Genomic DNA, 25,193 nt, shown 5'->3' on the forward strand with positions numbered 1-25,193 from the left:
TTCAAGCCACAGTTTACATGTGATGCCTATTTATTTTTTAGTCTACAAGAACAATACCTAAAATAATACAGTAATACAGGAACTACAGTTCAGTTTTTTTCATGTGGAAATCTCTTTATCGAAGAATATTGAATCCTACTTGGAACATATATATATATATATATATATATATATATATACTATTTGTATTCATCCTGCAGTCCACCTTAGCAGTATAATCCACAAATGGATGATATGGTAAAGCACAAATGAAGAGTGTATTATGTTGTGTTAACATTATGCAAATCTAATGCCTGATGATGCACACTTTGCAACACACGTCTTCTTCCAAGACCTTGTAACAATGAATGTGCCAAGAATCTTTATTAATGTGTGAATAATTGGAGGTGTTACAGTCAACTGAATGGATTTCAGCCGAGCCAATAAAGGTGAAGGGAGGGGGCTCTGCTTTGATCAATACTGGTGTCATATCAAGAGGGGAAATAATTACAAATGTCCCAGATCTGAACCACGCGGGGCTTATCCACACTCAGGATTTACACAGCAATAATGCCCAAGGACCTGAATTTTTACAATTAACATCACCATCACTTCATAATCACAGATGAGATTAGTACCGCTATCTCAGGAGCAGGTGTGAGCGTGGCTCAGAACCTGTAACCCATAGCCAATTCCCAAGCCTGTCATTATTGCAGCCTCACTCCTTGAGTTGTTCCATAATCTGCTGTCATAGGTTCCCCGTCTGGTCAAAGCTGGTAAAAAAAGAAGTGTCATCTTGCTTGCCTCTGCAATTCAGCGGAGGGGGGGGGGGGGAGTAGTGGTAGGCACATCCAGGAACAAAAGGGGGCTGCAGAGTCATAAATCTCCCAAACTCAATGCAGGAAGTCCAAGTAGACGCTTTCTGGTGAAAGCTGCTTCTGTTGCTCCTCCCCCACCTATCATCATCTCCCTATCTTTCTCTCTCTTTGCTCTCACTCTCATTACTCTTCTTCTGTAATGTCATGTCTACATTCAATTTTCTCTATGCCTAATATCATCTCACTGTCAAGTATCCATCTAACTGTCTCTGTCTGCACTGTGCGTCCTTTCATGTGCACACACTTCCTGATCATAGATCATACACTTCCCTTGCTCGGTGACCGAAAATAATTTCAAATAGGGCGGATAAATGAGCCAACACTCTCCATTCTGCTGTTAAGCTTCAGGAATTTGTTTTACTTTTGAACCATGTCTGATGAGCAAACTGCTCATTATTATGGACAATGTGAGGCAATTCACGCTCAATTCAGATTAGTCAGGAGGCATCATTTAATGTCTATTGTGAACTGCAGTTGCAATTCATGTAGGGAATTTAGTGAAAATGACACCAAATCGGATTTGTAGGCGACATCTGAGGAGAAATTATATGTCAAAATGTCCCTTTTTCCCTGTTACAGGTTTTCCTCTGCACTTGCTCCCCTTTAACTCATCCGCTTCTCTCTTACCTAGTTGTTACTTTCTTCCTCTTCTGCTCTTTCTTTGTCTTGCTGTGCATGTTTTTTTCCACAAAAACTCTTGTCTCCCCTTCCAATTCATATCTTTCTCAGACCCTAAGGTCTTTTTCTTCAACTACAGTTTTGGAGCAATTGATGATACTACACTACTCTTCACCATTGCTCTTTCCCAGTCTGCACCCCCAACACACTCTCTCACCTCTCTTTTCCTACCCCTGTGTATACTTTTACAGTCATTGTTTCCTTCTTGTATCATTGCCGCTGCAGCAGAGAGAAGGGGGTGGTGGATGTATTCTGTCTCTTTCTCTCTCTCTCTCTCTCTCTCTCTCTCTCTCTCTCTCTCTCTCTTTCTCTCTCACATACACACACACATATGCTGATGCTTTGAGCAAATAAACAAGCACTCTTATGAAGGACAAATCCTTTGAGACAAGACGTCCAATCACAGTGTGAAAGTGAAGAGAGGAGCATTCAAGAGAGAGCACACGCATATCTCCATCCTTTCCATCTCTTCTCTCACCACTCTGCCTCTCTCTCTCCCTCTCCCTCTTTCCCTCACACACACACACACACACACACACACACATACACACACACACGCACACACACAGACACCCACACACACACACACACACACACACACACAGACACACATGCATTGACAGACCCCCCTCTCACACAGGAGTAGATAGAGAGCGGTGAAGAGCAGAAGGAGCTGGGTGGCAGGAGAGATGCAGGAGGGCTGTTGGTGATTGAACAAAGCCAGGAAAGGAGTGCGCTGTCCTGGGGAGAAGAGCAGCTGTGAAATGCCTCGAAGGGAGCCTGCTAACAACTCCTGCAGAGAACTGAAGGTAAGCCTTGTGCATCGCTGAAAGAGAAAAAGCAGAGGAAGATACAGAGAGGTATTGGAGCAAATGGGTGGTTTTTTAAGCCGCTGATGCATAGTAGGAGCATGGCTCTACGTCCAGGCTGCCTTCACTAAATTTGTCTGTGTATGTGTTTCTCTGCACAGCCACAAATCCCATCTGGAGTGGCTTGCCAAATAAAAAAGAGTGCCTTACTTGAAGAAAGATATCAAACTGAGAGTCAGGTAGCTAGAAACAGTGAGACAAGGACAGATGGCACATGAAGATCTGAGACAATGCAAGCCACTTCAAGAACAAGATAGGAGGAAAAGGAAAGTGATGATGAGAAAAGTGGCTGGATTACCCTCCTCCATCAGCTAAAACCTGTATCATCACATCTTGCCTCTTTCATCTTATGTCACTGCAGAGATTCATAGATCGTCGCTATGCATGTACTTGCCCTCATAGTGGGGGTAGGGTAATTAAAAAGGCAATGGATTTCTCTGACGCAAGCAGAGAAAAGCCTGTCAACACTCCTGCTGTGTGCGTACTCGTGTGCTGTGCTGTAGTTCTCTCAGTGCCATGCAGGAGTTTTACAAGCGCAGCAGCAGGAGCAAAGCTGGACTCAGTGTTTGTGTGTGTGTGTGTGTGTGTGTGTGTGTGTGTGTGTGTGTGTGTGTGTGTATGTGTGTGGAGGAGGGAGTATTTCACCACCAATGCGCAACACATCACAATGCAGCTCTTACATATTTCTATGCCTTCCATAGAAACGTGAGATGAAACAATGGACTCAATGTAGTCTCAGCTGTGGGTAGTGTTTTTATGAATATTTTAGGCTAAATCTGAAGTATTGATATGAAATCATTTATATCGATTCCCTTGAAACACTCTCTCTGAGCTGAGGATTAGGGCTTCTTGCTTTGATCTACACCACTATTTTCTCCTCCTGGGCTTAGCAGCCACATTAATTGGGCGCTAGTCTGTATCCATGACGTTCCACTTCCGGGATTGCTCCATTGCCGTTGGAAATTCTGCCAGATTTTGCTAGATTTAGCCAAATGTCCGTTCACTTTTGTTTTGTTTGCGCTGGTATTTTAAACTCTGGTTGATTTCTGTGGACTGCTCCTCAGATCTCTGCAGGGTAAATCCAGACAGCTAGCTAGACTATCTTCCCAATCTGAGCTTTCTGTTGCACAACTAAAACAACTTTTGAAACAACACATGTTCCACCAACACAAGTTTCTTCCCAAGGCTTTTCCCAGTGCTTAGCACCATCAACGACAATTGTGATTGGTTTAAAGGCATGCCAATAAACCACAGCATGCTGTATGGACTAGCCAGACCCTCCCCTGCAGCGCTGTACAGGAGGGTCTGGTAAAGCCAGACTAATTGAGTGTAGTTTCCCCAAAGCTCCTGTGATTCCTGGTATTGTCTCATCAGGTAATGTCAAGACAGTGTCAAGGCAGTGAGTGGAATCAATCATAATTTTCTAATATCTATTATCTTGCACACCGGGGAGGAATAGTAAGTGCAAGCCTTCTATGCTCTCATCATTAACCACGTTTTAACAAATGGAACATTCTCGACCTTAACCCATTGAAGCCAAATGGAAAGACCAGTCTAACAGAATGATTTTTTTATACAGGCGTTGCAGCAAAACCTGCCTATTTGTCAAATGTCAGGCTACTTTTATCACTGTAATCCTCCACGACTCTTCTCACAGCAGATTGAAACATGGTTGGTTATTTGAAGAGAATAGGGTAAATTGTGAACTGCTAAGATGTAATGGATTTTGATGAATGGGTGTTTGACCTTTTTATGAGGGCTATCAATGTAGCTGCAACTCAGCGCCATGCACCTTGCTCCCCTCCTGCTCGGTTATTATCCATGTCCTAACAACAAACTAACAACTGACAAATGGGAAAAGAGGGCACGGGGCAGAAGTAATGCTCTGCAGGATCTTGATTAGATGAGAAAACACTGGGAATAATTATTTTTGATCTGTTCATTTAGTCAAGACTGTGTGTCTCGAGGGGACGTAGGGAAAGCTATGTTCTTCAAGCAGATCAACACCCTAACACCGCAGCAGTGCATGTGCGTCAAGCGCTTAGCCAGGCGTGAAGATTGTCTTTGTATTTAGTGCCCAGGAAAACATGTGTGCATGTCAGAGTAACACATAAAAATGCAGTACTTTTTTGCAGGGCTGTTGATAGACCTAATTTATGAAGATGCCTAATTTATGCAACACTACTGAATAAGTTGTACATGTGTATACTCCTTCACTTCTAGTTTGTACACTTCCCTGTAAGAAAAATAACTTTGTGCATAATTTATAAGCCATAATCTTGCACTCTGTGAGCTGTATATGAATACAATCCAGTATTCACATCTTACAGATTAGCAGCATACCATTTCCTACACAATCTTTTCATCCCCCCAAGTAAAAATCACTGTTCATGCTCTCATAAATATGTTACATGTGCAAGTTAAAGCCCCTGGCAAAGTGAGAACTGTTTCAGAGATCACCCCCTATATATACCAACACGAAGGTGTGCATACACATGCATACACCTCTAGGGACCCCCATTTAGATAAGAGACTGGGGCAGAAAATATAGTTTTCAGGCTCTTGAGGGTTTTATGAAACTACATGCCTTCCGTAAAATCATCCAAAAAAAGTAAATTGTCAGTTTTCTTCAGGTTGCCTTGTTCCCAATGTCCATCAATTGGCTCAGTGTGCTGTACCGTTTATACCTTCAGGAGACCATGAGGAATTTCATTAATGTGGCAAATCCACCTGCAAACCAGAAAGACTATTCAGTGTAATTTGCCACAGATTACATTTGGACAACTCTAAAACTACACTCCAGTATACCTGCCACTTCCAGGTTAAATAGCTGTCAAACTGCCAAATGGCTCATGTTGCTATCTGTCAGTATTTGGAATAAAACAGCGTTGTTATTTTGTGTCCTGCTTCTTGCTTACCAGATGGGCTAAACCAGCCTGCATCTGGAGGTATTTTAATAAAGGAGAGTTGTTAAGCATGGCAGATAATGTTAGAGATGCATTAATGTATCATGTCCAGCTGATAGGCATTCAGGTCAGGCCAGTTTAAACTATATCACACTGGAGTATTGGGTTATAAGATCCCTGTATTCACTCATGCACTTGTAAGTATCACACACTGTATTGTTTAGTTCTTATAACATAAAAACACACTACAACCACAGTCTCTTTACAGTAATTGGCTAGTATAACAAATGCCCATGAATAAGATTTGCTTACATTGATGCAAAGACCAACTGGCAACTCAGCTAAATGCACACTGCACACTGCTTCCTGTGGTGCAAGGACAATAGGCATCATGTGCAATGCAAATAGAGGACATTTAATATATGCAAAAACCTTCTTATGACTGTAGTGTCATTAGGATGTACTACACTTCATATGAAGGGAGATTCTTTTTTCTTCTTCTTTTTTTTTTTACAGGTTTTGCATAATCATCTATGCAGCATAAGCATCCATCATCCAGGAGAAGCACATCACCGTACATTTGCAGCACAATAGCACCGATAGAAGCGAGAAATACTGTGTGGTTAATAGAGCCTGTAAAGTGGTTGCATGGATTTTTTTTATTTGAAATGCTTCTTCTTTCAACGATTGCTTTTTTTTTTTTTAAGAATAGATTATTGCTGAGCTCTTTTTTTGACACCAACTTGTTTCATATTTATACAGCTAAGACTTTAGGTCTAATGTTTAAGGTTTAAGCTCATGACTAAAGCACACTAAAGCACACTGAAACACACCTAGCCCAAGATGGTGCCGATCATGGGCGCTTTGTTGTCATGGTGCGTTTTGTTTTTGATGTAAAGTAAGTCTTCTTCTGCATACACTCTGAGCTCTTACACCAGAGATTAAATCATGAACATCAGGGAAACAACACTATAAGACTTAGTTCCTGATTTTCTGACAATTTCTGTTGATTTATTGGACATTGTCATCAAAGGTGTGTTCTCTGTGGACCATGCAGTGAAATGATGGAGGAGGAAAGGTAGACACTACTGCAAAGGATAAACAGTGATTTCTTTACGTCTGTTGCTTTGTGTTACACAGAGACATGTCAAAAAATGTTCAGCTGCAAGATGGTCTGATGATTTTTAACATGCAGGGTTGTAATCTCATTTCATTCTGACTTGGTGGGGACGATAAAAGAGAAGGACAGCTACCCCCCCTGCCCCTGCTCACTGCATCCCATCCTCTCCCTGCCCTCTTGTCCTCATGAGGTAATCCAGAGGATTAATGAACCACATTAAGTTGGATCAAGTTCGATACATAGGAATTGTATAGGTGGATATCATTCATAAACAATTAACAGATTGCAAAATCATGTATTTAATGCTGAGCACAAATCATTTCATTCCTCTGCACATACTAATCTCTAGTTCCATATCGGTCTTTTGCTGAGCCATCATCACCCTCTAAAACAGAGCATTGGCACAGGGAATCTGGGATTAAGAGCCTGACAGAAACGCCTGATAAGAAGAAGAAAAAGGGTGTTGGGGAGCGCGCCCAGCCACCCAACCTCACACATCTCATGTCTCTCTCCCTCTGTCTTTTTCCATTACATCTGTCACTCTCCAAGCTAGTGTTGTTGAAGAGGGTGTTATTTGGCTCCAGTAGGTGTTGGGTTTTAATCCCATCCAAGCTCCACTCAACACCAATGTGTTTTTTTTTTTTTAATTGTCATTTTAGTGGACTAATGAGGCAGATCTGAAATGTGCAGCAAAGAAATACAAAAATGGCACTCTTTTTCTGAAAGGTTGAGACAAAATATACTTGAAAAAGGTGACTGAATGAGGGACAGCAAGAGTTGGTGATTGTGTGTGTGTGTGTGTGTGTGTGTGTGTGTGTGTATGTGTGTTTGTGTGTGTTTGTTTGTGTGTGTATGTGTGTGACAGAAAGAGAGAGAGAGAGAGAGAGAGAGAGAGAGAGAGAGAGTTGGAGATGTCATTAAGGAAATTGTTTCTCCAGTGTGAGCCGAACGTCTCCGTGCAGCAATGTCACTCCAGAGAAGGTCATCCATGAGAAGAACACAACTGGATACACTCAGCTCACTATCGGGCATAATGGGGAGATGGGAGGGAGGGACGGTATAAAGTTTGTGTGTGTGTGTGTGTGTGTGCTTGTGTGTGTGTGTTTGCGAGATCTGGAGCCAAACTAACTGAGGACGTTTTTAGTCATTTGACCCGCTTGACCTTAAAGTGTCATAAGTGAGAAGAGATAGGGATGAAGCCATGTTATTTCATGGGCCAATCTTAGCCCTGGACATAATCACGACAGGCCCAGTAACCATGACTCTGAGCTTTCACTCAAGGGGAGGAGTGAAGGAGGGCAAGGAATCAAGGAAATAGAAAGTTCTAGTGCATCCATGACCAAAGAACAGAGGCAACAGATAGGCTGGAACGACTGTACCAGTGTGTAACAATTGGATGCAGGGATTTGGTAAATATACTGTAGTTGCTATTTCATTATGCTCAAAAGCTCAGCTCTACTGCAACCATTGTCTTTTTTCTTCGTTGTCTTTTTCTCTTCCCCTTTCTTTCCTTTTTGCCTGTTTTTCTCTATACCTCCCATGCCAGTGTTGTATTTGATGGACTGCAGAAAACTGTAAGCTATGACCTCAAAATCTATGGATGAGTGCCCACCAATAGTCAAATTTGTATGGTAAACTGAGGGATACTGCTGACTTTGCAAAATCTTACTGCCATTTATAACCCTGTCATGCTCAATGGCAGGGTTACATCCCAAAAGAGTAACAGGAATATTTTCTGCTGAATTTTGTTTTTCTTGAAAAGTTAACTAGTTTGGAGATTGCAGCATCCTTTGAATGTATAAACCAAGCACGTCTGTGCAAATTTTACTTTAGACTACAAAACTAAATTGACCACCTCCATTTAATGGGAATAAAAGAGTAATTCAACTGTCTACAATTATGTTGATCAAGTGAGAATTATAGTTCAGGTAATTAATCTGTGGCTGGGGCTTCATTGGAGCAGTAATTAGTATTGATAAAGATCCTCTCTTGGCTCATCACCAAGCTAGTTTTTACCTTTTTAGAACTGTACACAGAGCTGACAACACAAGTTTCTGAAGTTTAGAAAATGTAGAAAATTAAATCATGTAGCAAGTGCTATTCAGTACGATACAGGCCCGAGGGGGAAATTATAGAGCTTGCCACAGGTTAGAAGGAAAAGGGCCACATTTTGCTGTCTCTGTGCAGATGACCGTTAACAGCGTGCAGCGTCAGCAAATAAGGAAAATATATGTCCTGAAGATATCCCTTAGGAAGCAAGATCTCAGGTTTACTAGTACCCGTTGGCTTTAAGCACAATAGATGAGTGCTCTTGTTATCAGGACGCAATTCAGCTAAAGCATGCTGTCACTCCCCCGGTAACAAGATAAATGCTTGTTACCCTCTTAAAGCGCTAAGATAAAACACCCCGGCTGTTATCCATGTTCGAACACCTCTCATTTGGGCTTGTTGAGTCTGCTGTTGTAAACAGACAGCCTCGCTGAAAATACACACAGGTCTGGAGTTCATAAATCTCCAGGGAACCATGTTTAATTCATGAGAACCTAAAGTGAGTCAGAAAGCAAGACCTTGCAACGCCTTTAATGTATTCAGCAAGGTTTTTCAGAAGCTCTGCGTGTGTGTGTGTTTGTGTGTGTCCCTCGCCTCTGCTGTCCATCTGTCTGTCTTTTTCCCTGCTCAGATGCCTGTCACGTCACTCTGCCCTTTGCTTTGGACCATCAATGTCAACACTACATTCCTGTGTGGATCTGATTTGTGACGTTGTCCTCTCACATCTCCGCGCTCGGCTTTGCAATCCCTCTCCTTGCTTGTCGGTGATCAAATAGAATTACAAAAAAGACAGTTGACAATGAAATGTCGGATGAGGTCAGGGACCTTCAGCAAAAGTAATTGACCCATATTCTTTTGATTGGTTGCTTACTAGGCCCTGTGCATCCCTTGTTCTTTAAGTAAATTAAAAGTAGTTTATTTTCGAACAACACCCATGGGCTCTATAAGTTAATTGCCTCTTGTGGAGCTCCAAAGGTGTTGTAAGATTGCTGCTAAAATTAGGGCTTTAGGGTTATTAAATAACACATCATTCCAAATACATTGAAAGTGTTCCTTTTCTACTTCTCCTGTCACTTTAGACCTCACATAACAGATGTTTAAAAATACCTGTTTCAGCTCAACTCAGGATCAGAGAAATACTTTTTAAAATTGTCAGCACATCACCTAGTTGCTCCAGTGGAGCTAAAAACAACACCAATAACATGTGCAATCATTTAATATTAGATGAAAAAATAAAGTACAAGGGGTTGCTGGATTTTCTGTGACAGTATTTATTTCTCTGTCTCCAGCTGATGAATATACAATGTTGTATGGCACAGTGTGTTTGTGTGTGTGTGTGTGTGTGTGTGTGTGTGTGTGTGTGTGTGTACACGTGTGTGTGTAAGTTTGTGTGTACATGTGTATGGGCACATTTCATCAAAGCAACTGGCAGTGCTGGAAATGACGTGGCTGGTCTTTGGGAAACACTGCAGCTGAGCCTGCATCATTGTACAGGCAATTTACCAAACAGTGGACTCTGGGTCATCTCCCATGTGATGTTTACAGCTACTCCTTTACTTAGGTCATCCTGCATTGAACATGATGTGCCTTTATCATCGTATTTGGTTATTTATTCATTTGCATCGGGGACATACAGTACGAACACATCAATTGTATTTCTTCATTTTTTCTCTCATGGTAAATCTTAGTTGTATTGTACACTGGTGGGACAAGACTGCCAGATGGAACAAGCTTACTATTAATACATTTTTTAACATGTATGTGTTAATATTTAATTCAATAGTGTGGAAAGCAAGTTTTATTAACTTTAAAGAACAATCAGAACTAGGCCACATTCTGCGTCTCATGCCCAACCAGGAGAGATAAATGTAACAGATTTACTGATTTCCTCCCAAACCATTATTTTTTTCACTATTGAAGTAGTGTTTGTGACTAAACATGACCAAACGAAGAGCATTTGACAATGTAAACAACATTTTTAGAAATGAATGGAAATGTGGGTCATATTTCCTGCCAACGCTAGGGACATTAATTTATGAAATGCTCCTATGGGTCGTTTTAGAGGGTAGACATAAACAACACATATTGTATAGTTTGGAGGACAGAAAAATATGTGTAGGCTACATCTGATTTGTATTGCTCCATGTAGACGCTACTTTGTTGTACCACAGGCGACTTATGACATCCTCCCATTTACAGTTAGGTTTAGGCAACAAAAGCACACGTCCTGTCTGTGAAGGCTGGCACCAGAATGCACCTCTTTGCATTTATTTTGTTTTTTGAAATTAAAACTTTGCCTCCATTGTTTGATCAGCTTATAACAGCACCTGATAAATCCAAACATCTTACTCTGTTAAAGATAAGGCCATTCAAACAGCTCTCTAGTGTTTCTGGGGGTTCTCATTAAACCAGCTGACAAATATTGACATATTGAATCAATTTAAATGAGGTAGAAAATAATATGCTTGAGGAGTTGAGGGGCTGAGTTGCACTATACGTCAACACAACGTTGTAAATGTGACATAATGTATGTACACTTTTGTAGAAGATGTGTAATGCACAGAGCTGAGGGTTGAAAGGCCTAGTGGATTAAGCTTGCATATGTGCTATATAGGCACTGTAGCTTTGAACATTATTCTATGTTGTATTGGTTCATTTTAATGTTGGTGATCAATTAATTATAGCTCATTGTACTGTTGCAAAACACAACAATATTTAGAAAAAAATATGTACTGTATGTTTTAAAGCCTACATTTAGGTGTTGTACTTCCTTGTGTCTTGCAGGTGTTGAGCTTCAGCTGAGGATGGCAGGAGATTCTCGAGTCCTCATGGACCACAACATGGAGATAGGAGTCACACCTGCACAGGTAAAATATCTGGTCCAAAACTATACTAATCACTACGGTCTCCCCATCTTGAAAAGAGAGAAATGCATGCTGTATGCATTAAATAAACAGTACAGATTATAGGTTAAACCCGACAAAGTGCAACCAGTTTCTTTAGTTCACATGGCTTAGTTTACTTGGCCGGGGAGACCAGGAAAATACACCCCGTTTACTCTCAATGACAGATGCTGGAGATGCACTGGTTATCTGTCCTGATTCCCCAGCTGATTGAAACTCATGCTGTCTACCCAAGCACAGCCAGAAAGGCTCAATAAGAGAAAACACCCACCACTTACTACTGTCACGCAGAAAGAAGTGATGAATTTGTTTATTGACCATCCCCCTACAGACCATATTGACTAAGGCCAAAGATTGGGCGGCACTGCTTGTGACCGCATCATCTATCCCTTAATTAGCCCCATTCGAGAGTGGAGAAATGAATGGGCCTTTTACTTTTGCTTAAAAACTATGAAGCTGTGATTTATATTTAAAAAATGTAATACAAAAAAACAACAACTCTGAAGTGATTGTCACAAGGGAAAGTTTAATTCTGAGAAATGGCAGACTGTGTTCTGGATCTATATTTGAGCCCATATCCCTGAGCACATTTGGTAGTAAGGGAGCCCATTGACATTTAATGCATTGTCATCAAGCTACTAATTGCGATGCCAGTCAATAAGGGTTGTCTTTCAATTCATCTTTTCAAAAGGTACCTTAAACAGGGATCACTTCAAATCAATATCTAAAAACACAATACTGCACATGCAGCCCTGCCCAAGCGTGCATGTACACAGGCCAGCAGGGAAACAGCACCTGACATCTCCAAGAAACCATGCTGAATAAAGCTGTCTGGCAGATTTTATTATCAAGGATCTGCAATCGAAGGCACTGCAAGGATATTGTAGTGACTTAGATTATGTTCTTCCCCGGCTGAACTATGAGAGTAATTGTCTTTGTGATAGAGAAGTAGAGCAGTCAGTGTTTATGTAAAAGGACTTAGCTTTTCTGGTGATGTGAGCATGGCTCTAGAGAAAGATGGATCCCAGGTGTACTCTTAGAAGTGAGAGATTCTGAGGTCCCTAGAGCTTTTGACTTGCCTCAACACAATTCATTTCAATTATCATCACAGACTGGAAAATATCCGTCTGCTGACAAAATCTCCTTGATCTGTTTGAAAGGTGCCTTGAAACATTGTCTTCCTGTATGTGTGCATCTCAATACCTATATGTATAAATGTTCCCAAAAAGAGGGACAAGCAACTGCCCCCTGCAGGACTACATTGCCTTTATATTTTAAAACATACAATATTAGAATCCGGCATGTTAGTGCATGAAAGCTGGTTTCTAGATCAGTGCAATATGTGTGCCCAGGTATATACCACTTTTTAAGGATGCCAAAAGGGTCTGTTGGGTAAGGATGGAGGATCTTTTCCTATCCAAGCCTGCCAATGTCCCATAGGGTGCAAGGAGAGGGAACACAGGGGACAGGGAGTGAGGCAGGGCACAGCTGTGGAGCCAGATCGCCTTGCTGGAGCTGGGCCAAGATAGACAACCACCAGGGCGTCCTTGTGTTCTTGTTGTGTCCTTAGTCTCTCTTTCTCCCTGTATAGAATATGTGTGCATACTGACACCTACAATGTCATTGAGGAGCAATACAGAGCAGTGACTTTGTATCAGCTCACAATTGTATTTGTATCTTTCCCAGCAGCATAAAGCTTTTGCAAAGGCTAAACAATAATGGCATTAAGAAGATCAACTCCTACATCCTCCAGTACAAACTCAGTATAGGTTTCGAGAAAATATACTTGAAAAATAAATCAAAGTAGCCAACATAAAGAACACCCATGTGGTGAAAACCTAAAAATGGCAAATGTTTTCTCTCCATCTTTTTCTCTCTTTGCTTGTTGGCTTTCTTTTCCCTCGCCTTCCCCTATCTTTATCTCTCTCTCTCTCTCTTTATCTTTCCTCAAGGTAAAGAAGCTTCCTAAACACTTGCGGGAGCCCCAGATCTCAACAGAGCGAACCCACTTGATTTCTGACCCGGTGAAGAAGCCACGTCAGCGATATGTGCAGAAAGACGGAAAGTGCAACGTTCATCACGGAAACGTGCAAGAGACCTACCGATACCTCAGTGACTTGTTCACTACGCTGGTGGACCTACGCTGGCGTCTTAGTCTCTTCATTTTCACCTTGGTCTATATAGTCAACTGGCTTTTCTTCGGCTTTCTGTGGTGGCTGATAGCGCTCATCCGTGGGGATCTGGTGCATGCTGATGAGGAGGGCTGGACCCCCTGTGTGGAGAACCTCAACAGTTTTGTCTCAGCTTTCCTCTTCTCCATTGAAACAGAGACCACCATTGGGTATGGTTATCGTGTAATCACAGAAAAATGCCCTGAGGGTATCATACTGCTTTTGGTGCAGGCTATCTTGGGTTCCATTGTTAACGCCATGATGGTGGGCTGCATGTTTGTCAAGATCTCACAGCCAAAGAACCGCGCCGAGACCCTCATGTTCTCGCAAAATGCTGTCATATCGGTGCGAGACAACAAGATGTGCCTGATGTTTCGGGTGGGGGACCTGAGGAACTCTCACATTGTTGAAGCATCGATCAGAGCGAAGCTGATCCGCTCGCAGCAGACCAAGGAGGGGGAGTTCATCCCGCTCAACCAGACTGATATCAACATCGGCTTTGACACGGGAGACGACCGGCTGTTCCTGGTGTCACCGCTTATCATCTCTCACGAGATCAACCACAAGAGCCCCTTCTGGGAGATGACAATGGCACAAATCGAGAAGGAAGAGTTCGAGATCGTGGTTATCCTTGAGGGCATGGTGGAGGCCACAGGTATGAAGCAATGGGGGGATGATTAAGCGATGGGGTACAGAGTGGGATGAAGGTGGAATGGGAGGACATATCGATGATTGGTAGATTGATTAAGAGAGACAATTGTTGAAACATTGCATGCAGGAAGTGAGCTGGGAGGGATGGGAAGACTGATAAATGGATTGAAAGAGAGAAGAGGCTCACATGGAAAGAGGAAAGGCTTAAATAGAGGTGGGGCAGGATTGAGTACCTGAAAGTGCTGCAGATTGCAAGAGATACTATTGTAGTGGATGGAAAGATAGTTACTAAATGAATCACACAATGCACTCTAAGTGAGACGTAAATGATATTATTGCATTTCACTTCAAAGTTTTAATGTGGATTTTATTATTTGCTTGATTCCCCTAACCCTAACACCTGACAAATGTTTTTGGGGAAGGTGGTAACATTCATTTCATCTTAAAAACGGTAGTTCTGTCTTCATTAACATATTAATTCTACATATTTTAAAGTATTTGTTACTTCAACTGAGGCAGACAAAAGCTGATCCCGACACAACAGCCTTTCAAATGTTTCTCTGTACTCACTGCAGCTCGTGTTTACACTGTTGCTACTATACTATATACGATATGTCTTTGACAAAGTTTACTTCAAAACTAATGAAGTGTAGTTACCCACACTGTTGGTGTGTGTTTTGAGTAAAGGCCAAATAGTCCTAAAAATTGCTCCAGGCTGGTCATTACAATGTTTTTTTGTAAAGTTCCACGGACTCTATTCAAGGCTACAAGAGGTAGCATTCAACAATCACATTGAGATAAAAGCAGATTGTGACGTCCATCTGTCCACGTCCGTATTTTCAAAAAGTCTCAATATGCGATGCTCAAAGCTATTGGTTTGTCATTTAAAAAAAAAAAACTTCTCTTGAACAGCAATCTCATTCTCATTTATGTTGTGATGACTAAGAAAACTGTACAGTATGATACACCACAGCCAGCTGTTAATATGCTGTTCTAATGTGTTTTCTGTGGAGTATTGGCTAAATCAAGTATTGTTCATATGCCTACTCTGCATTGTTAATTGGCCTTTGTTCCAAGACTAATTACAATCCACTCATTTCAAATACAATGCATTATACATGTTACTAATTTACTTTATCATTGTACTGTATCAGTAAATGAGACCCACTGGTTGAGTGTTCAGTCTTGATTTTAAAAACCCGTAAAACCGCCAAGCTCCTTAATGCGATCAGACATTTCTGCTCTAATTAATTTTAGATTTTTTTGATTTTATTTTCTTTCTCCGAAGCAGTCATCATGCTTAATGCTCACGCTGCTGGATACTTGACTCAGGCATTGAATCACCTCACGCTTCACCGGCAGAGACCGCGGCATCATGCAGGCGCTATGCCGTCACTGTCCTTGACCGCTAGGCAATGGACCAATCCGACCATCCAGCTACTACCTCCCCCTGTAAACCTTAATGAGACTTGTTTAACATGCCACAGAGTGCAAGCTGGGGAATTACAGGATAGCTCAATTTCGGTATTTTTAACCCTTTTTGATGACTTTGCATCATAATATTTGTGTTCAAATTTTGTCATCTGCTTAACTAATACTTATATAATACAGTCTTGCAAGCTAAGACCTCAACCTGTTGGGGTTTGATTAAAGCCCTTTCATTTATAATAATAATTTTAGTTGAGTTATAGAGGTCATAAGGTCACCAAAAAGGTCCCACACACACTTCAAAAGTGATGAATATGCTGTCAACGTGTCAAGAAAAGGGTGGCCAATGCTGTGTTGTGGAAAAAAATAGGATTTGTATCTGATCCTACAGGAAAGTTTATAAATAATCTTAAATCTCAAGGAGTAATGACAGGGGAAATACAATTATTAATAAGTAATTACTTGTCTTCTAAACTCAATCAAATTGAGAAATCAGCATATGATGTTGTCCATGAATTGCACAGGCTACATATACCCGAGAGTTAATATTCATACTTAGATGCTATCAGAGTTTGGAAGTGACAGCTGAGTGGGTGGTAAAAGGGCTCAATTTTCTCTTTAACGACCACCACTTGTTTTCTCCGATGACATCTAGCCTGTGGGTTTAAGCATAATTGGGTGTCAGGCGCTAGAAATCCCTAGCAGAATTTGACAAGATGATGACTTACTAAAGAGCATTCTGCCTCTGATGACACCGCTTAATTGCATTAATGAAAATACATAAAATAGAAAAAAAATACAATACACTCAGTTGCATTATCCCAGTTAATTAATGCAGAGCAGTTCCAAAATGTCACATTATTAAAAGTATGCATCATGTTTTAATATATAATATTTACAATCTGGATCATAAAACTACATGTAAAAGCATCCAAATCAACCTAACCTTATAAGCCAGGGCTCAAAATATCAGGTATTCAGTAGTGCACATGCAATTTGAACTGTGCATTTAATTCTTAGCGCTACAGTGCACATATTGTTGACACATTAGGTTTGCTGAAAAGTAAAATGTAATCATGCTCAAAATGTTATGCCTTCCTTTTATAACATGTGAAATTAAAGGATTTTTTTTTACCTTCAGATGTTTAAAAAAAACTTTAATGGAGTCAATGATCCTGAACATGACCATGGTAAATTTGACATTTTACTGTGCAGGTTTGTTGAAACTTCAATGGAGTTTGTTTAATTTACATTATAACATTCATCATTTTCTCTTATTTGACCTGTCTACAATCCTTAACTAACTTTTTTAAAGAAAAACTGATACTGCAGTTTATTGTACATTTCTGGTACTTTTTCTGCTATGTTGGAGGCCAAGTTGTGTTGCCGACAACAAACCTTGTTTTCATCATATAGGTTTCTCTGATGGTAGCATGTTTATGCCTGGTTTGTCTCCTGTTTGCTATACAGTAAATTATTTATATAAAATAGCACCTGCTCTATGGCATCATACCAGATTAATATGAAAATATTGGGGATAAAATGTCACATGCACAGATACACTGCTGATCTGTTACCAATATATTTTTCTTTTTTAATGTTATTTAAAAAGTGAACACGCTGTTATTGATGCAAAGCAACCACAACCAGGCCAAGTCCATGTCATAGCGTTAAGTCTTCACCTTCACGTGCAGTTCAGTTCAGTTTAGTTCTTTGCACATTAGAATGGCTGTTTTTGCATTTTCATTAGGGGAGGTTAATGATAGTACCTTGTATCTGGTAATGTTTTTGGTACCACCTCGGCCAAGGATCCCAGCAAGCTGAGCAGATACTAAAAGATGGAGTAAAAACCCTGCAGACCACAGATTGGTCAGAGAAGATCACCACTAGCACAACATGGGATGGTCAATAGCGACTACAATTTTTGTTTTTGAGTCAAACCTGATTTTAAAACAAAATGGCAGTACGCAGAACTACGGAGTAGACTACACACACTGTATGCCATGCAATAGTTCCAGTGTAGTCTACATCCATTTCCAGGATTTCTCCCAAAATTCTGCTGGATGACTATCTTTGTGTTGGAATTTTAAACTCCGATCAATTTAAGACAACTATGGTTAACTGCTCTTTACATCTCTGCATGGTTAATCCAGACAGCTAGCTAGACTATCTGTTCAATCAGAGTTTTCTGTTTCATGACTAAAACAACTTTTGAATGTCTTCTCTTCCACCAAAACAAGGTCTTTCCCGAGGCTATTTAGCAGCGGCACCGTTGCGTTGTTTCTGTCCCATGACGTTTGTAATTAGTTTAAAGAAATGCCACTAAACCAGAGCACATTTTTCTCCCATCCTGGAATAATATGCCATAGCCAGAGCCTCCGTCCTCTGTGAAGGAAGGCTTGGCAAAGGGAGACTAGTTCCAGTCTAACATGCTACACCTTCTGGCGAGGAAAGTAAAAGAAGCAGCAGTTTGTAACTGGAAATGTAGGCCTGCTCATGTGCAGCTTCTAAAGGCAATTCTAGTTTCTGCAATTTTAACAATTCCAAGCAATACATGTTGTGGCTGTTTTGGTAGCTTCTGTTGGTATATGTGTAAGGTTTCATAATTTACAAATGAAGCCTGCAAAGAGTACAAGCCTTGTTAAGATTAGTACATTTTCAGCTGCGTAATGACTTCTTTAGTGTCACTGGGTGTTCTTTGTCCTCCCAGAACTTCCTTGTAGTTGGAGTAGGAGGGTTGTTCCTAGCCAGAATTACTTTTTTTCACAGAAAAAAAGCTTGTCATGAGACAATCCCTCGGCAGCTTTGTTTCAAGCATACCTGTAAATGCCACTGTACATGTGACTGTATACAGAAAGCCTTGAGCCACAAAACATAAGGGCTTACTATATTCCTGATTTCTTTTTCTTGAACGAACATACGCACAAGACCATGTCATGCTACAAAGTATCATACGCTTTCCTATTTAACTGAGGTCCTGACATGTTCTCTTGAATTACTGTCGAGTTTTTTTTATTTTGGCATGAACCACATTTCTTACCTAGAACAAATGAACAGCAATGTGTTATATGTCAGGTGTGTTCTAATAGAAAACCATCCAAAATTATTTTGTTTCTTTCACAGCAGACAGATATTAGATTTGACATATAGGCTCTGACCTTTTCACTGCCTGGCGCTCTTCAAGCTATTCACAGCAGAGATTGGGGATTGGCAATAAAAATGTTCTCCTGGTTGCTTGGGTCGAGGTCATCAGCCTCATAGTCTTACAACTTTTAATTTCCGGCATTGGTCAGATGCCACCGCAAATTTCGCCAGATGTCCCTCAGTTTGGCTGGATGTCCCTCACCTTCTGCTTTCTTTTTGCTGGCATTCTGCACTGGTGGATTTATGAGGACTATGGTTGACTGCTCCTCAGATCTCTGCAGGGAAATCCAGACAGCTAGCTAGATTATCTGTCAAATCAGAGCTTTCCTTTGCACAACGAGAACAACTTTTGAACAAACACATGTTCCATCAAAACAAGTTCCTTCCCGAGGCTATTTGTAGCGGTACTGTGGCTTCGTCAAGGACTTAGCGCTGCCTTTTGATTGGTTTAAAGAAATGTCAATGAAACAGAGCACAGTTTTTTTCCCATAACAGAATGCTGTGTGGACTAGCCAGACCTTGCTCCGCAGCGCTGTGGATGAAAATCTGGAAATGCGAGACTATCAGCCTTATAAAGTATTACATGAAAAACAAAAGCAGCTACACCTGGAATGATGCTTTGACGTTCTGACATATCAACATGAATAAAACAAGGTGTAATGAATAACACAAACGTTTCCATTTCAGTGTGCCAGTGAGCCAGCATGTGCAATACCCAAACCCAGAAACTTACAACAAAATGGAAATTATCCATTATTAAAGTTATTAAATACACCTGTGTTTGACAAGTAAAAATGTCTGCAGTGAGAAAGGTGTGTTGGTTACAGAGTGGTGGCCTCATTGTGTCCTCTTCTTTACTCTAGCTTAATTTGTATTCAAAGATCATGCTGGTGTTTTGCATGCTTTATCCTGTTTATTACATTTGAGTTGTGTGTTCTTGCTGCTCTGATTGCTAGGTGACACTAAGCCGTGTGTCTGTTTGCATGCTGCGTATATCCCCGGCCACAGCTTTTGCAATGCAAGAAACTACCAAACTCACACCCAATGTTTGTTGCTAATGAGCTTAGTTGAGTGAAATTGAAGATGTGTAAATCTGAAACCTTAGTGTCAGCTGCCAAACAATGCATTAACAAGCTGCGTTTTCAGAAAATAAAAACCATGAAATTGTACAAACTCACACAGTGAAAGTGAATTCTGTATTCTCTTTTACAACGATGGCTGCTGTTGATCTGCCAACTACCAAATCTGGAAGCACATGAACACATCACAGCGCGAGTCTCCTTCTTAGCCTACACCCTGCAGCACACTTTTTCTACCAAATGTATAAAACATAACAGGTATTTTTTTTATACAAATGAGGAAATAGTGTGTTTGTGTGTCGTAGACTGATTTGTATTTGTGAATGCTCTAATCCCTTAGTAAGTGCAATCTAAATGTATGTTCCTAATCACTCAATCGACACAATACTGTACCAATGCATCAGCAAAACACTGTAGCAGTGTCTGTGAAGAGTCTTGGTTATCCTGTCGTATAGCATTGATAAGTGTTATGGACTCACATGGACTTTTTTAAAACCTAATAAAAGCATCACAATTAGATATGTTTAATTGATAATAGGACAAGATACTAAAAGATCTTCATAACATAAGTTTATGTATGTTGACTCCAAAGAATTAAGTAAACTGAGAATGTAAACACATCAAACAATGTGACAACACCCTTAAAATACACTATAGAAAAATATTTTTTATAGGGACTAAAAGACACTATTTAGTCTTTGATGAGCCAGTCACAGAAATAACAAACATTTCACAAGTTAAATATGGAATCTAGGCCACTCATATCCAGAGGGAAAGCTGAACAAAGCTAAAGCACCTCTTACCGTGACAATAGACACCATATCAATTTGGCATCTGCGTCTATTTTCGAGCACATGTTTGATGTTATTGGTGATGTTATGCATTTACAGAGAGACACAACATTATGTAACTCAACAGCTGGGGAAGAAAGGAATCTATGTTGAGTCCAGTTTTTGTCTTTCTCACCCCTGTAGGCTTCAAAGGTGGCAGCAAAAGGTTGTGGCGTGGTTAGCTTCCAACCACTTCAATCGCTGTAGGCCTAACACAATACACCTGTCACCATCAGTGAGTGAGAAATCAAAAATAATAATCAAACGTCTCTTTAAGAATCTGAAACGTTTGAATGTAGTTTCTAGTTAGAGGTGGGCCAATGTCACATGTGTTTTTTCAAGCAGATTTACAATTCACATTTTTTTCATGATTATTTTTTATGTTGGTGTTTAAGACTATTTTGCAAATTACTTAACAGTACAACCAAACCAAAAAAAAAACAAATTTACCACTTCAAAGTTTCTTTATAAATGTGTGGGTTACTTTTCCATCATTGAAGTTATAAGTTACATCCGTGATGCTGCTACTATATTTCAAAATGTTGACACCTACAAACCAATGCAGTTCCAAAAATAGACATGTGCAATGTGTCCTGATTCATATCTGACACATTTAATGAGTAAGAATTAAACTTCACAGTAAAGCTGTGCTTTAAGCATTGACATTACTCTAACTTTATAGTCACTGACACAGTCTTTCTCTCTTTCCATTTGCCAAAGCAGATGCAGATGCAGTACTGGGCTACCAAATGTGCTTACTTATTTTGTCTGACGTTCTTATGGGCAAAAAGACACCTCAGAAATTAAATAATGACACTTTGTTACCGTTGTGTGTGAGTTGAACGCTTATTTTATTAGCCAAAAAGGTCATGTTTTCTTAACAAATTAACCCTTTCTGTTAAGATCAGTGGCATTTTCAACAGCACACGATGGATATTTAGAGGAATCACTTGTAAGGTCTGAGCCATTTCTGTGTACAATTCTTGAATAATTTACTGATGCTGTCTCTCTTTTTCCACACACCTATACGTGTGTGTGTGTGTGTGTGTGTGTGTGTGTGTTTACCTGTCCACTCTGATTGTGCGTGTGAATGTGGACACAGGGATGACATGTCAGGCTCGAAGTTCCTACCTGGACACAGAGGTGCTTTGGGGCTACCGCTTTACACCGGTTCTCTCCCTAGAGAAAGGCTTCTATGAGGTGGACTACAACAACTTCCACGATGTCTATGAAACCAACACCCCCACCTGCAGTGCCAAGGAGCTAGCTGCTAAGCTTCGGGAGGGGCCGCTATTGCCTCAGCTTTCACTCCGCAGCCCTGAGCCCAAAATGCATACTTTTGACCCCCTAAACCGCATGTCACAACAGGACCCACTCAGCCCGGATGAGGACAAGGAGGAAAGAGATTTAGGGGGTGACAGAGGAGAGACCAATGGCTCAGCTGCTGCTTTGGAGGATCCGCCGCTTGCTGATGGACTGCCTGGCTGATGGGACTGACGGCCACATCAGCTAAAATCCCAGGAAAGAGACTGGAGAGGAGACAGGACAATAATGCTTCATTTAGTCAATGGCCAGCTTGTTCCTTTGCATTGCTTGGAGATACAAGACATGGGTCTCCAGCCCCCGATTCATGCAAGACTCCTCCACTAGAGTGTCAATTTATAGCATTGATTGGTTTTGTAGACACGTAAGTAACATAAACAGACACACATACAGTATCTATTTCTCCACATATAAAGGTTGGTGGCTCAGATTTTCTTTTTATAACCGTAACGACCACTTACTGCTGTAACAGCTCAAGTTGTATAATGTTGACTTGAGCTGAATCTGGTAGCCATAACAGTGTACTCAGAGCTTCTGAGTGATAATGAAACCTTGTCATTGATTTTTAAAAGTTGTGGGGGATTATTATTTCCTTTTTCTGTCAGGTTTGTTATTATTCTGTGTCAGAAACTCAATTCACCCAGGAGGAAATGTATAAGGCTTCTAGTTTGCATAGGCAAGAGAAGACGCAGGGAATTGTTCTATAAAAGGCACCGTGTAGTGACAGCCACTATCTAAATTTGTTTTCTTACAGTTGTATAAAAGGCACCGTGTAGTGACAGCCACTATCTAAATTTGTTTTCTTACAGTAGTTCACAACTTCCTCATGGTTGCACATGGTTGTCATATATATTTTCAGTGTTTGTCTGATTGTCTCCCTAACATACTGGGAGCCTTGACCCAAAAGAAACCAGCTAGTACCTAATTTGACACTCATTTTCAGGGTTTGAAATTAACAATAAGAACCAGGCAAATGCTGGTAAAGAGCTGTATATGCTACTAACTGATTAGTTTGAAAACCACTCAACCTTTTAAAGATTTTATTTCCCTTCCCACTGCAGCAACTAAAACATTAATTCCAAGCCCCTTTCTTGGTACCTAAAGCACAATTTCCCATGAGGTGACTGCACACTGACCTGACCCCTCTGCTACTGGCTGATGCATGTCAGTCCTAGGCAAAATAAAAGTGACATATAAATTATTGACATTTATAACATTTGAATCTACATTTGAATGTAGATTCAAATATTTACATGATACATCAATGCTAAACTGCTATTTGAAATGCTCTTGATTTTATACACCACACATGAAAATTTCAAATGTTCCACAAGCAAAATGAAATAATCAGTGGTCTCTTTTATGTTTGTTTTGTTTTTGTTTTAAATATTTACAAGATACACAACCCCAGCGTTTTTCAGCTACATCAAAGTCAAGTCTACCAAAGATAGGAGCAAGTTTAATCTGACTATAATCTATGCGCATTACCTGCAGTATTTGCCTTCTTTGTAATTATTTCCTCTGAAGTTTTTACCTTTAGCGTTCACCTCATGAATGGAAGTTTTCTTTGTCCACACACTCTAATTCAATCTGCACATTGGCTTTGGTTCCACAAACCGCCCCTGAGTCTTTTGCTTGATATAGTTTATAGCCTTTGTGATGCTGTTTAGGAAGCCAACACATGTCCCGTGAGGGTCATAGCCTACAGTATTCTTTGACTTTTCTTTAAAAAGAGACATGTCAGAGCTTGCAGGCATGAATCAACCCCTATGCATCCCATTTCTGAGTTTGTTTAATACAGTAAGAAATACAGGGTATTTTCTAGGCATGCAAATTAGGAGATTTCTACAATATATTATCAGATAGCGTATCAATATTCAATTATCATTTGTTAAAAGAAAAAATCCTGATAGTTTAAAATCTTCAGCTTCCCAATTCAATGTTAAATCGCTTTGTTTTTTACAGATGCTTCTCCAGTCAATGTGTTATTTTCACTGTGACATTTTAGCATCTTACTATGTATTCCATTTGCTAAATGATCAATTGTCATTAGCGAGAGATCGTCTTTCATTGCAGGAATATCATCTGTTGTCTTTGTGTTCTCATGGGAATAAACATAATATGGCCAAAAGAACAACATGTTCCTGTTAGATAATGTGTGCATGCATGAGCGATTGCATGAGAGTGTGTGACTGTGTAATTATTTTGCACATAACTTTGCAACTGAGGATTGGAGAGATACGTTAATGAACAAAGGTTGATCCTGCACTCTATCAGCTGTAGTGGGAAAAAATGACAGATGTATGGCCATGGCTCTCGGTAAAACAACGGTACTTAAAACTGGATTAGTCATGTATCAAACCATGAAAAGCAGATTTAAGCAACCTTTGATTATCAGTAGAGAACAATCTTGTCTTTTACTGAAGCTTGAGGCAAAAACTGTTTCATGCCTGCTAGGGGAACAAACAGGAGGGATACATCAAGAACTTTGTTGCCCCTTGTCTGTGTCTAAATTTAAATTCATTAATTCAAATTATACAGCAGCAAAGTGTGGGTACACCTCAATATTCACCCAAACCCTCCCTGTGCTGAACCCTGACATCTGCCAGTAGTTGTCCGAGCCTATAAAGGCTTTAAACCAATAGTTTATTGTGGATAAAGATGATTGTGGCTGCTGGAGTCTTCAGGACCTTGCAGCATCCCTGAGTCAGCTCTGTGTGTTTGGAGACTGCAATTGCACAGGAACATGTACACACACAGGAAGACACAATCACAGAAAATAGCCAGCACACTGATTAAGAAGGCCAACACAGTTATTAACTAGTAATAGAAAAAAACTCTGCACAAGTCAAAGGGGTAAACACATTCATATAGCGTCTACACAGTACAACTTGTCAAATGTACACATGATGTTTCAGGAGGTGGCCAGTGTGTCAAGAATTCACTGAATCACAGCAATGGTCTGTCAAGGCTATTCTTGTCCAAGCTATTATATTTGGGAGCTGGATCGTCAGCAAGCTGACAGTCTTTGATTCAAATATGAATAATGTACAATGATGAATATAATGTCCCATCAAATGTTGCATTGAAATAGGTACCCAATGCAGGTTCTCGTGGGTGAGCATGGGTGTCTGTGATAGAGAAAAACAGACGGAGGAATCAGTCATCACAACCTCAAGCTAACA

The 25,193-nt window shown here is 40.4% G+C and overlaps 1 protein-coding gene across 2 annotated transcripts; it reads left to right on the forward strand.

Annotated features, from left to right (window-relative positions):
* The first annotated feature begins 2,076 nt into the window (after positions 1-2,076).
* kcnj5 (potassium inwardly rectifying channel subfamily J member 5) lies at positions 2,077-24,142 on the forward strand. Of its 2 annotated transcripts, none has more exons than XM_034866881.1 (5): positions 2,077-2,344; positions 11,264-11,346; positions 13,335-14,208; positions 21,788-22,728; positions 22,791-24,142. In XM_034866881.1, exons 2-4 carry the CDS (start codon positions 11,284-11,286, stop codon positions 22,171-22,173), a joined length of 1,323 nt encoding a protein of 440 aa, XP_034722772.1. In that variant the 5' UTR covers positions 2,077-2,344; positions 11,264-11,283; the 3' UTR covers positions 22,174-22,728; positions 22,791-24,142. The 2 variants fall into 2 exon arrangements, with proteins under 2 accessions (XP_034722772.1, XP_034722771.1); XM_034866880.1 differs by lacking the exon at positions 2,077-2,344 and adding an exon at positions 7,726-7,839.
* The last annotated feature ends 1,051 nt before the right edge of the window (positions 24,143-25,193 follow it).

Source organism: Etheostoma cragini, chromosome 3 (assembly GCF_013103735.1).
Source record: "Etheostoma cragini isolate CJK2018 chromosome 3, CSU_Ecrag_1.0, whole genome shotgun sequence".
In the NCBI taxonomy this organism is placed as follows: Eukaryota; Metazoa; Chordata; class Actinopteri; order Perciformes; family Percidae; genus Etheostoma; species Etheostoma cragini.

Bases quoted from the DNA above. Each gene is read 5' to 3' on its own strand.
- kcnj5 (XM_034866880.1), top strand. The intron at 11,347-13,334 runs GTAAAATATCTG...TCTTTCCTCAAG, and splicing joins TAGGAGTCACACCTGCACAG to GTAAAGAAGCTTCCTAAACA. The intron at 14,209-21,787 runs GTATGAAGCAAT...ATGTGGACACAG, and splicing joins GGGCATGGTGGAGGCCACAG to GGATGACATGTCAGGCTCGA.